At 49.5% G+C, this 11,968-nt stretch overlaps 5 protein-coding genes across 5 annotated transcripts; 2 read left to right on the top strand and 3 right to left on the bottom strand.

Annotated features, from left to right (window-relative positions):
- Positions 1 to 548: 548 nt before the first annotated feature.
- On the top strand, positions 549 to 1,965 carry F5J12DRAFT_744188 (p21-C-terminal region-binding protein-domain-containing protein). Its single transcript, XM_051742059.1, has 5 exons — positions 549 to 811; positions 871 to 1,113; positions 1,173 to 1,403; positions 1,460 to 1,648; positions 1,701 to 1,965. The coding sequence occupies exons 1-5, from the start codon at positions 752 to 754 to the stop codon at positions 1,863 to 1,865; spliced, it is 888 nt and encodes a 295-aa protein (XP_051598765.1). The 5' UTR covers positions 549 to 751; the 3' UTR covers positions 1,866 to 1,965.
- On the top strand, positions 1,966 to 5,931 carry F5J12DRAFT_840250 (vacuolar protein sorting-associated protein 35). Its single transcript, XM_051746101.1, has 11 exons — positions 1,966 to 2,161; positions 2,244 to 2,340; positions 2,392 to 2,698; positions 2,769 to 3,060; positions 3,151 to 3,624; positions 3,673 to 3,818; positions 3,871 to 4,282; positions 4,334 to 4,453; positions 4,508 to 4,993; positions 5,052 to 5,201; positions 5,264 to 5,931. The coding sequence occupies exons 1-11, from the start codon at positions 2,060 to 2,062 to the stop codon at positions 5,516 to 5,518; spliced, it is 2,841 nt and encodes a 946-aa protein (XP_051598764.1). The 5' UTR covers positions 1,966 to 2,059; the 3' UTR covers positions 5,519 to 5,931.
- Positions 5,932 to 6,440: 509 nt separating this feature from the next.
- Positions 6,441 to 7,062, bottom strand: F5J12DRAFT_840248 (uncharacterized protein). Its single transcript, XM_051746100.1, has 3 exons — positions 7,004 to 7,062; positions 6,628 to 6,956; positions 6,441 to 6,524 (listed from the first exon to the last, which is right to left on the bottom strand). Exons 2-3 carry the CDS (start codon positions 6,760 to 6,762, stop codon positions 6,468 to 6,470), a joined length of 192 nt encoding a protein of 63 aa, XP_051598763.1. The 5' UTR covers positions 6,763 to 6,956; positions 7,004 to 7,062; the 3' UTR covers positions 6,441 to 6,467.
- A 2,414-nt stretch (positions 7,063 to 9,476) lies between these two features.
- Positions 9,477 to 10,266, bottom strand: F5J12DRAFT_722920 (kinase-like domain-containing protein; the record flags this gene model as incomplete). The annotated part of the gene is made up of 3 exons (XM_051741413.1): positions 9,477 to 9,824; positions 9,897 to 10,094; positions 10,150 to 10,266. The coding sequence occupies 3 exons, from the start codon at positions 10,264 to 10,266 to the stop codon at positions 9,477 to 9,479; spliced, it is 663 nt and encodes a 220-aa protein (XP_051598762.1).
- A 1,191-nt stretch (positions 10,267 to 11,457) lies between these two features.
- F5J12DRAFT_687434 (uncharacterized protein) lies at positions 11,458 to 11,950 on the bottom strand (the record flags this gene model as incomplete). The annotated part of the gene is made up of 3 exons (XM_051740330.1): positions 11,458 to 11,675; positions 11,728 to 11,771; positions 11,835 to 11,950. Coding segments are annotated over 3 exons (378 nt in total), but the record flags the coding sequence as incomplete, so codon positions are not given.
- Positions 11,951 to 11,968: the final 18 nt, after the last annotated feature.

Genomic DNA, 11,968 nt, shown 5'->3' with positions numbered 1-11,968 from the left:
ACCGCATGAGACTGTACTTATATGTTCACATGACTCCCTACAGCCCCCCAACCCTGCAACCTACAAATAACAGCACACGGGATAATGCTAAATCCCAAGTATCAGCAAGCGACTGCTTGTTATTGCGCAGATAGGCGCGGAGTGCGAGGTAGCAGCAAGGGCTTTGACGTGGGGGGAGTGGGCTGCTTATCGGTTGCCATCCTGCCAACAGACGCTCGGGGGGAAGCGAGCAACCTGACTTGCCTCGATTTTGTTCGATCTTGTGCAGCGGCGGGCAATACAGGCCGTGCCAGCGACAGCAGCAAGGAAGGACACTGCTTGGTGGAGTCGTGTGCCATCATACCAAAGAATGACCTGGAAGTGGCTGTTTTCTGATACAAAATCCGAGAGCCAGAATGAATCCATGACATGCGAACGAAGAAGTTACGCTGAGTGCCATATCAGTACAAGGTCGGGAAACATTGAACCATGGAATACTAACGAAGAAGTGACGACTGGATGCCATGTCAGTATAAGTGACCGGGAAAGCGTCTCACCGGACAACGCTGTAACGGTGTACTTATACAACGGCGCCTCGTTGGCACATCGTAAGGGCAATGTGAGACAAGTTCACGGCAGCATCACTATCACGTGAGGTCATATCATTGAATCAGGTTGGCCAAATGATGGGCCACAAATCCGAAAAAAGCTGCTCCTGTGAGTCTGCTGTGTCAACGTGCAACACAGTGCTGTATTTTTCCATTGGTGTGTCATGTCAAAGCGCAAACAAAATCCCGATGCAGACGCAGATTACGATAGTTCTGATGAAGAGGTATGTTTTTTATTCGCTTGTAATACCGATCATCTTCGCTGATACCACTACTTCAGTAGACACCCGCTTTTGTCGACGTTGACTTTGATTTCTTCAGTTTGAACGCTGAGGTCGATTACCATGCTATCAACCGGTTATTGATTCAACTGTTTGGCGCCGACGCCGAAGGCTTGCAGACAGGAAGGCTGGCAGACTTGATCTTGTCTGCAGCGGACTCGGGCGTCGGGAGCACCATCAAAACAGACGGCGAAGAGAGCGATCCGTGTGCTCTTCTTACCGTCTTGAGCTGCGATGCACACCGAGTACGACTACTTCCTGTTTTTACTTTCTCGGCGCCCGCTGATGGACAATGCGAACACAGGATAATCCTGCTGTGAAGGTTCTCATAGAGTACATGCTGTCAAAGATATCAGCGGATCTTACCTTCCACAGCACGTTGTCATCGCTGCTGGCGCCAAAAACTCAGGTTCAGAATCAGGCCCAAGCGCACCTAGGACTTGTCTTGAGTGAACGCTTGATCAATATGCCGGTGCAGGTCGTTCCACCCATGTATCGTATGCTCGTCGACGAATTACAAGACGCAGTTGCAGATGTATGCCTTTTTACCTTTCATTTGATAAAGTCATATTAATTCTAAATGCTGTGTAGGGTGATCCTTATAATTTTACACACTACTTGTTTATATCCCGTGTGTATCGCCTGACACCCGAGGAAGAGGAGGCGATGGCTGCTGCACAGAGGAATTCGAAGCGGTATAAGTCGGCGGGAGGTTCTGAACTGGGAAGGAGCAGAGATGGTGTATATGGATTCCATCCAGAGGATGAGGAAATAATGAAGGTTTGGATTATCATTCGTTCGACACGTTACAATGATCTCATACGAAGTGCAGTTCTCCGAACACGTGTTGACATACTCGTATACCAATGCGCCGGCACGCGATGCGGAGAGTATTGGTCTCGATGTTGGTGGACGGGCAATGCTGGTTCCTGCAGATCGGTTTGAAGCACTAGTCCGCACTATTGGAGAGGTATTTTCTGCACCCGGTTCAACATAAGGTACTTCGGAGGCTTCCTTCAATAGGCAAATGAAAAAAAAAAACTTGTTGGCCCGGAGTACTTGACGGAGTCCTGTGTAGCACAGCATTACATAATCGGCAAATTGTCAAGGGTCCTACTGACAGACCCAAGTGACGAGTAGCCATCGGCGCTGTGGAGACTTGCTCACCGTTGGAGCTCGTCGCGACTCAGAATGGCGACCACGCCGACGACGCAGGTTCCTGAAGAGGGAAAGCTCCTTAGTGAAAGTCTCAGCACCGTCAAGTTGCAGGCGGCTCAGATGAGGAGGCATCTGGTGCGTATGCGCAGTCCTCGGTTACTTCTCTCCCGCAGTGTTTATCGTCTTGCTACTGGATAATGTTAACTCTAGTCAACAGGATAATGACGACATCATGGATGCATTGAAGAGTGCCAGCCTAATGCTCGCCGAACTGCGAACCTCCTCCCTCTCTCCAAAGCAATATTATGAACTCTGTTTGTGTTGTCCGTGCCGTATCTGGTCGACCTAACCTCCTTGCAATGCAGATATGGCTGTCTTTGATTCTCTTCGTCATCTCTCAAACTATCTATACGATGCACACACCCAAGGCCGACATCATCTCGCTGACCTGTACGAGTTGGTTCAATACGCCGGCAACATAGTACCTCGGCTCTATCTCATGATTACCGTCGGCTCCGTTTACATGTCTATCCCCGAAGCACCTGTTAAGGACATCATGAAGGACATGATAGAAATGTGCAGAGGCGTATTAAACCCGGTCAGAGGGCTCTTTCTCAGGCACTATCTCAGCGGTCAGACGAGGGGTTACCTTCCAGTCGGGGATGACCAGGGGTATGTGCGAGTCTTTATCAATTGCGTATTGCTTTAGTCAGACCTGCTGACAGTGCGAGTTCTGCGTCAGACCCTGTGGAAACTTGCAAGATTCCATATCCTTCGTCCTCACGAATTTCATCGAAATGAACAAGCTATGGGTCCGGCTTCAACATCAAGGTCATTCCCGAGATCGCGAGAAGCGTGAAATGGAACGACGCGATTTGCGAATACTCGTCGGGACGAATCTTGTTCGCTTATCTCAACTCGATGGTGTGGACCTTGACATGTACCAAAGATCCATTCTTCCCGCTATTCTGGAACAAGTGGTCAACTGCAAGGATGTCATCGCCCAGGAATATCTGATGGAGGTCGTCATACAGGTGCAGTAGAATTACGATAATTTCATCCTGAGATTAGCTCACTGGACCGCCCGCGCGCTATACGAAACCTTTATGGTCGTTGTTTCACAGGTCTTCACAGATGAGTTCCACCTGCATTCGCTCGGTCCTTTCCTATCAGCGACTGCTCAGCTTCATCCAAAGGTGAACATCAAGTTGATAGTGATTGCTCTCATCGATCGTCTTGCCGCCTATGCTGCACGTGAAGCGGAGAATGAAGATCCCGAGGAAACCAAGAGGCAGGAAGAAGGTGCTGCACGACGACTTGCGGAGAAGGTCAGAGTAGCGCGCGAGCAGGCAAGTGCACCTCGGGTAGAACAAGTGTCGCAGGACGGTGCAGATACCTGGCAAGACCATGCCGTTCAGGCTGCAAAAGAAGATGCGGTAAATAGTGTAGTGGGCGAGAAGGTGAATGGCATGCCCGATGAGAGTAAGGAAGGGAAGGGCAAGGACAAGGAGGGCGCTCCTGCGCACAAATTCAGGGGTATACCAGAAAACGTCCAACTGTTCGAAGTATTTTGGAAGCAAGTCGTCGAGCTTATCAAGGTATGTGTGATTGCGTTAAATAGGGGTTTGAGCTAATCTCGTCATTAGGCAAGACCGGATCTTTCCATACAGGATATCACGGCGTTGTTCGTATCATTAACGAACCTCTCGCTAAGTTGCTATCCCGACAGGCTGGAATACGTGGACCAAATTCTTGGCTTCACACACGAGAAGATCAAGGAGTTTTCAAAAAGGCATGGCTGTGGCCAAAATTTGACACCGCGTAAACTTATATACTCTTCCCAGCCCTGACCTTCACGCTCCTCAGACAGCTGCCAACCTTGCTGCTCTTCTCGTTGCTCCTATCAACTCCTACCAATCCGTTCTCACTCTGCTTGCTATCCCACGTTACGTTCCCCTCCTGACTCAACAGCTATTCTCTACTCGCCGTTCCATCGCGCACTCTGTCGTTTCCAGCGTGCTCAAAAATGAGACACTCATCGAGACTCCGCGTGATGTGGATGGTGTGCTTGACTTGTGCCACGTATTGATCAAGGACCAGAATGATGCAATGCCCGCACAGGGCCTTGGCGCAGTTAAAGAGGCACGACGACAGGGACCACAGTTCGCGGGGGGAGAGGATCTCGCTGAGGAGCAAGGTTGGGTCGCACGTATGGTGCATTTGTTCAGAGCAGAGTCGCTGGATACACAATTTGATGTGGGTATATTGGATATGGACGGTGGGCAGTCGTTAACTTTACTTGTGCAGTTGTTGCAGACGGCGCGCAGGCACTTCGAGGCAGGTGGCGAGCGGATGCGCTACACCTTCCCTGCTCTCATCACGTCGAGCATTAAGCTCTGTCGTCGGTATAAGAATCGGGAGCATCTGGTGAGCGTCTTCCTTTGATCATAAAACCTCCCGCTCTGACACCTCAGTCCACAGGAGGAGGATTGGCAATCCAAAGTAACGACCATCCTCAAATTCGTGCGACAGTGTACTTCTATCCTTGCTACACAAGTCGATGCTCCCGCGCTCGCACTACGACTCTTCCTGCTCGCTGCTCAAATCGCATCCGAGTGCGGACCCGAATTCGCTGATCTTGCGTATGATTTCTACGTGCAAGCCTTCTCCGTTTACGAGGACTCGATTTCGGAATCTCGTGCTCAGCTTGCAGCGATTACGCTTATCATCGGCACGTTACAGACGTCCCGAGTGTTCGAGGTGGACGCATACGATACATTGATAACGAAAGCTGCCTTGCATGGTGCAAAGTTGTTGAAGAAACCGCATCAGGCTATCGCTGTTCATGCGGCTAGTCATCTATGGTGGCAGGAGCCGCCAGCAGAAGGCGATGGCGATGGTGAAGGTGACGGCGCGCGGACAGACGACGAAAAGAGCAGTAGTCCCAAGGAAAAAGAAGCCGGAGCGGTTAGACCTTCCTTTTCCATTGCGACCTTACCCTCTTAACCCGATCATTTGTGTTCAGTTCCCTCATCAAGACAGCAAACGTGTACTTGAGTGCCTGCAGAAAGCGTTGCGTATAGCCAACTCTGCAACAGAGGAGATCGTGACGGTACAGCTGTACTGTGAGACTCTAGACAAATACCTATACTACTTCGATCGCGGTGCACCCGCGGTATGTCTTACTCGAAAGGCTTTTCTTAAATCGCGCATTTTAGCTGACGCTTTTTTGTGCAGATCGCTCCCAAGTACATCGTATCGCTCGTCGAACTCATTGCGTCATCAATCGACGCGATCTCCTCACCTGCATTCTCGACTTCATACCTGCACCCTTCGCAGAGAATCGAAGGCGTTGCCTCGCCCGAAATGATAACGCGACACTTCCAGAATACGTTATCCTATATTCATGCGAAGAAGACGTCCGAGAATCCGGGTCGGTACGACGAAGTTGAAATCGTTGGCGCGTTCCTGAAGATGGGCATCACGCGGTAGCGTATACCCCAGAACTGTTGCCCTCACCGGTTGTTCCGTCGATGGCAAGGGATGGAGGAGCCCTGAGGGACTCGTAGGATGTGATATGCTCCCGAGTTGTGATATGACGTATCGAGGATGGTTCCTTAACGCCTTCCTGTTGTTGCTATTAAGATTCTGGCTATATGCTTGTATGCGTGTCCTGGTTTGGACACGGGCATATGATTTGTACAGAATACCCTCTACCCTCTTATTTACTTGCGTACATACTTCTGAAGCTCGAAGATTTGAATTGAATTGAGTGTGTGGGTTGACGGACTTGATTACAATTGGAATCATTGAGATCTTCGAAATAAATGAAAATGCAGCTCCATAGATTGTCGGATAAGTGACCACGTCATTAAATTTAGGGTGGTAGAAGACCTGTGTGAGGGAAGGAAAGTGTGGCATTGTGGTTCGATGGCGTGGTCCTGCATTTCCGAGCACTGATTTGGTCATTGTATGATTCGTTAAAAAAAATTACATAATAACCCTGGTGGGCGTTTACTGCTAACTAGTGAGCCCGCGATCTTGGACGCAGTCAACAGGGCCTTCGTAGCGATCACGTGAACATTATGTAATCTAAGACGCGTTCACTCTTAGATTCCTTCTCTTCCCCCTTGTCTTGCGTCTCTCTCTCCGATCTGGTCTCAATCTCCCGGCTTCGTAGTCACGTGACCCCCGCTCAGTGCGCGCGCGCTCTCGGCATCTCGGCACGCTCACTCGATTCTGGAGCTAGCGTCCGGCGGCCTTCCCCCCACGCACTAGATCACTCTCCTTTGTGATCTACGTTTCTCTAGTCATTCTGTTCTCTTCGCTTTCTTGTTCTATTGACTTGTATCTTCATCTCTACTCTCCGTTCGTTCACCTAGCTACGAAGGTCCGTGTCGACGTCGGACGTAGTGCTGTAGGTTTCCGTTGGTGTATCATGTCAAAGCGCAAACAAAATCCCGATGCAGACGCAGATTACGATAGTTCTGATGAAGAGGTATGTTTTTTATTCGCTTGAATACCGATCATCTTCGCTGATACCAATAATACACCCGCTTTTGTTGACGCTTGACTTTGATGTCCTCAATTTGAACGCTGAGGGAGCACACAGCAGGAGACGAATACAGTAAGCGACAGGAAGACCATACAACAATGGTGCACGCAAGATAAACAGGGAAAGCTAGGATAAGGATATGAGAAGGCATCCTTGAAGGGGAGGGATTTAATGGACACATATACTACGGGACAAGCGCACACAGGCGATGTCGCCAATTAGAGAGTACAGCGGCTCACGATGGAAAACGGTCCCGGAATCTTGCTTGCGCAAGCGAGCGACAACAATCACAGAAGGAAGTGGCACAAGGGTTACCGCGCCCTATGTGCCAGTGACCATGGGAGACAAGGAGAACTGGTGCTGATGTTTTAAAAGGTACGTGAGCTTTTGAACGCTGGCCCTTCATATGTACCTCCCTGAAGTGTCTGATGAAATTTTTTCGTTTCAATTCTTTTTGCGCGCCTAGAGGACACCAACGGCACCCGACTTTGAAATCCGATGTCATGTTCGTGATGCATGTGCAGCGGCGAAATGACCTTCGCAGTGGTAATCAATCGGTTTATAGCAAACCGTTCCGTCTGGCTTATTCCAGCAGCAGGGTATGCGAATGTGACATACTCATGTCGTCTTCTCCTAAGGATGGCTTGTCGCTAGCAGTCCTGCAGATATTGCACAGTTCCTGCCACCAGCATGGGGTAAGCGTTCGAATGTATGCAGTTTGCGAGGAGATGCAGATATGCCTGAGTTCAGACGACGATAAGTGAGCCTTTGCTTTCATTCTCCCACAATCGTCAGCACAACCCCTAGAGGACATGCTCATTGTGGGTGTTCTGCAATTCACGTCGTCTCGCCACCTCCCAGTCACGAACCCTGAGGAAATACGCTCTGTTTGCGATCCCAATGCATGCACTCCCTGTGGCTGGCAGAACTGTGATGGCCAAGAACGCGGTATGCCTGGCCATAATATCAAGAACATAGCATGGCATGTTGAAATCATCTGCCGCTGATGTTCTTCCGTGGCAAAACCTACTTAGGCACCTCCGTGAAGCGCATATGCCCAAAGAAAGATCCACGGACTGCACAGATGCCGTAAGAGCTCTCTTCCCTGCGATAACGTAGGGTGTTGTTTCCTTCCCTCAGCCAGGCATACCGTTCCCCTTTTATGATCGGTAATATCTTGACCAACAGGTTGTGCCAATTGGCAAGGTGAGGAAAGCGTGACATTATGGTCCGTGACATGTTCCGAGGGTGTGATAATGGCGGCCCTTACGAGGGTGACTATCACGACGCTGCCAGACGAGCACCATGGTCAGCGGAAGTTTTCTTGTGTGGAAAAGCATGAGAATTTCTGGACTCCTGACCATGAGAGAACGCGGATGCATCTCGCGCCACATCCGAGAAGAACACATTTTCGGACATAAGCAGGGCCAATGGAAAATCAGGGAATATCAAGGTATGCGGCCAGTAGCGAGGGCTCCAATATGGCACCTGTTAGATTTGGCAAGTTGCTCATAGCCTTTGTTCACTAATTGACGCTACTTTTCCTTACCGTGGGAAACACTTCCTGTTTATGGGTCTACAAGACCACTGTACTTAGTTGTTTCGAGCGCTGACAATACAGCATGGTAATTTTTGGTTTATTGTCTCCAAATGTTTCATATGTATAATTAATGGTACAAGCACTCATGCTATGACTGTGCTTGTAGTTTCAATACCAGGTTCAACACCCGTGTCTCACCCTTTTGTTTTGTATAGCGTATTTAACTCGTTACTGTAGTAACACCACCTCAGACGTTTGCCGCTCGCGCACTCGACTGAGGTGGGTATAGTGTCTTGTTCCCATGTTTGTGTACTTCGCACTCACGTCATTACCTTAGATCTTGCTATAGGTAATGCAAATATAGACGTTTGCCGCTCGCGCACTCAACTGAGATCTTGCTATAGATTTCTGTGAGCACCACCACCCATGATGAATTGCTGGATAATGGGGGTTATGAATCGTACCTCTGCAGACGAGTCGTGCCTCCCTTCATCCCTTCCTTGGTCATGCCCTGTGCACTGTTGAAATGGATAACCAAAGTACAGTAGGACCCCGGAATATCCCTGTACATGTCCGGACAACAACAGGCAACTCCCGATCTTACGACAAAGTAGAGTTTGGGAGGTCTTGTTTCGCAAGCTGCCGGTGTTTGCCGGTTATGAAGCGTTGATTTGCGTTCGTTTCCCACATCTGCAAGACGGTTGAATTACAGCATGCGCTTCAGACAGTTTTTGAATTGTTTGAGAGCTCGGCACGCACTGTTACCAATGCTAAGCGCTCTAACGTTGCTCTTACATCAGTAAATTCAGCCAAATTACAGCATGCACATTAGACAGTTTTTGAATGCTCGGCAAACACTGGCGAACATTAAGCGCTTGAAAACCCAGGTTTTTGAACGCTTAGCTTTACTGATGTAGAGCACTAAGCGATTTGCAGATGCAGGACGCCACGCAGGATTCCGTACGTGGCTGTTGGCCAAGTCATGTTCGAGCAAAGCTGCAAAGGGGAGTTTCCCCCCTCTCCCCGTTGTGAAGGAGCAAGTGCATCTTTATACGGCAACGTTCTTGCGGGGTGTCTGTTATTAGGGTCAAGTAGGAATTACAGTGCTTAATCGCGGTATTACAATTGCTAATTGGACTTTATTAAATAATATCCGCTGGGGTGCCCTCGCAGCGTAGTCCCTGCCTCATCTAGATCACGTCCGCAACCTCTACGCCAGCATCAAGCACACTCCCCAGATGCAGCTGACACAATGGGAAGGGATGTATACGCATATTATATTGTGTTCAAACCTAAGTCTCATACTGGGAATGTCTCTTAATTCTGTACCTAGGAAGCCCCGATGTTTAGTATTGTTATCGTCTGTCACGCCCCCGCTGAAATAGTAAATAGCCAAGCTGTTGCACCCTTAACCACAACCTTCTTCCTCCCCCCTCGCCTCCCGTCCCCTCGCCCTTCCCACCATCTGCTCTGCCCGTTCCCTCATTTAACTTTTCAACTCTGGCCACGATATCATTCATGGCAGGACGCTGCACTGGGTCGTACTCCCAGCATTCTAAGCATATGTTCCACCAGCTGTCGCACAGACGAAAACTAGTCGATTCGTCGCTTGGACGATCTGGCAGGCGACCTTCTACAATACGCGACATGACACCCCATTTCGTGCGTACCTCGTGAAAGGGATTCTTTCGTGAAAACAGTTCCTACATAAGACAACACATATACAATAATTGTGAGTACTAAACTTCCAGTGTGCATGATGGACAGATGCTTACTAGCACTGTCATCCCAAATGCCCAGACGTCAGCTTGAGTGCTGCTAGGGGTAGGTGTATTCAGTCTCTCGGGAGCCATCCATGGTAACGAGCCACCACAAGGTGGGTCGACTTGAAGGCTAGGTGGCGGATTGGTCAGGCGCGAAAACCCGAAGTCGGTTATCAGAGCTCTCCTTGCTTCAGAAATTAGCACATTCGGCTGGAAATCGTTGCACCTGTCATTCAAACCATACGCTAGCACGACTAGGACGCACCCCTTTCATATCACCATGCGCTATATGAAGGCTATGCAGGTAACACAATCCACTGGCGATATCCAACAGCTGTGGCACTATGTCATTGTCAAGCGTGATTGATATTAACGTTGACATACCAGTGGACCGGGATCCACAGCCTCGTCTTGTGCATACTCATGTGCGTTGCCTCCTTCCATCCACTCTGTCACCATTGATACCGTGTTGTTGAAGTTGGTTGTTATTCCCAGCAACGGAATGATGTTCTCGTGTTGAAGTTGGGACCAGATGTCTATTTCATAGAGAGTACGCTGTGGGCTGGTAAGCAAAGCTATACATGTGCTTTTAATGGCCTTGACCTGGATTGCAGTGACGTCTATTGACAAGCTGGTCTTCACTGCTATTCCTTTATTTGAGCCGCGCAGTCTTGCTCGGCGTATCACAGAATAGGCGGTATAAGCGACAACATCTCCTCCCTCAACGTCGTTATTGAGGTTGCTGTACGGCAGAACCTGAAGCAAGAGCGACGCCTGGAAGTGCGGAGCTTCTAGTTCCAGGGATGCTTGTTGCGTTGACGGTAACGACATTTCAAGTGGTTCGTCCTCTGCAGGTTCTAGGCGTCTAGCGGATGGTGCTGGGCGAGACATGCGCAAGGACCAATGCCCCAGTAGTTAATGTTGGATCCTTTGGACTAGGATCGGACTGAGAAGTTATTAGAACATTCGTTCATTGCAACTGCATATAGGTGACGATCTCGTATGTACTACTCAGAATCTCTCAATAGCTCATTACTCTGATAAGCTTCCATTCGCCTCTCACAGGTATTCCCCGTGCTGCTGCCAGATGATGTTCCGTGTCAATACTCTGCAACTTCAGGCTCCGCTCCAATCGATGGTCGACACTTGTTCAGCCACACGTTAGAAACACAAGTTCTATACTGTCCGGAATATCATTTTATTCAAGTTCTGCTAAAATCGGCGGTTTATTCCTCGTTACTTCTGGAGAAGTACGAATGCCAGATTACTTGTAAGCGGATCAATGGATCCCAAGTTTTGACCAGGTAGTGAAACTTCGAGCCTGTGAAGGCGTGACAAAGTCTTCGATGCACTCTGAATGATTGATTTCGTTCTAGAGATCTCAGGGCATCAATTGGAAACTATGGAAAGGACCCGGAATGTTTGATGCTACATATTGGGCGGCTTTTCTCCCGATACGCCTGCAGTCTCACTTCTGAGCGTAAAAGCAGATGGAGGAGCAAGCCTGATGACCTGCTTGATAGTAAGACAAGGTTGCATCGCATCAAGGTTTCGGCCTCGTATCCAGGGCAGAAAGGTGTTGCGCAACGACACCGCTACTTTCCTGTATACGTTTGAGTTTCTCATAAAGAGACTGAACTTCTCCATTCATCTCTGCGATGAGGTGCTGCTCAGTCGGAGGACCAGATGCGGCGCCTGGATCGGAAGGCGGGAGCGGAAAGGCCCCAAGCCCTGTGGTCTTGAAGAAGTCCGCAAGCATAAGTAAAGTTTGGTCGAGAGCGACCAGGTCCGCTGTAGATGGCAACATCATCAATCGAGTACTCGTAGCGAACTGTTACCGCACCTTCCGTTTGCGCTGGGCTGCTTCCTGCCTGGTATGCGTTCTGGCTGATCCGAGTTGGTCAGGAGGCGAGGCGTTACTTCAGTACATCTTTACGAACACAGACTTACATTCCGTTCAAGGCACTGCGAGCAAACGCGTCGACTCTGGCGACGTGGTCAAGGGCGATCTGGATATTCTGCCTGAATGCTTCGGGTGAATTTTGGTCCGTGATGCTCGTCGAGGATTCCTGGGATAAGAAGGG

The sequence above is a fragment of the Pisolithus orientalis genome, assembly GCF_024613125.1.
Source record: "Pisolithus orientalis strain OTSU chromosome Unknown F5J12scaffold_20, whole genome shotgun sequence".
NCBI classification, from domain to species: domain Eukaryota; kingdom Fungi; phylum Basidiomycota; class Agaricomycetes; order Boletales; family Pisolithaceae; genus Pisolithus; species Pisolithus orientalis.
Note: the sequence above shows the minus strand (reverse complement) of the source record. Positions and strands in the feature narration are given on the sequence as shown.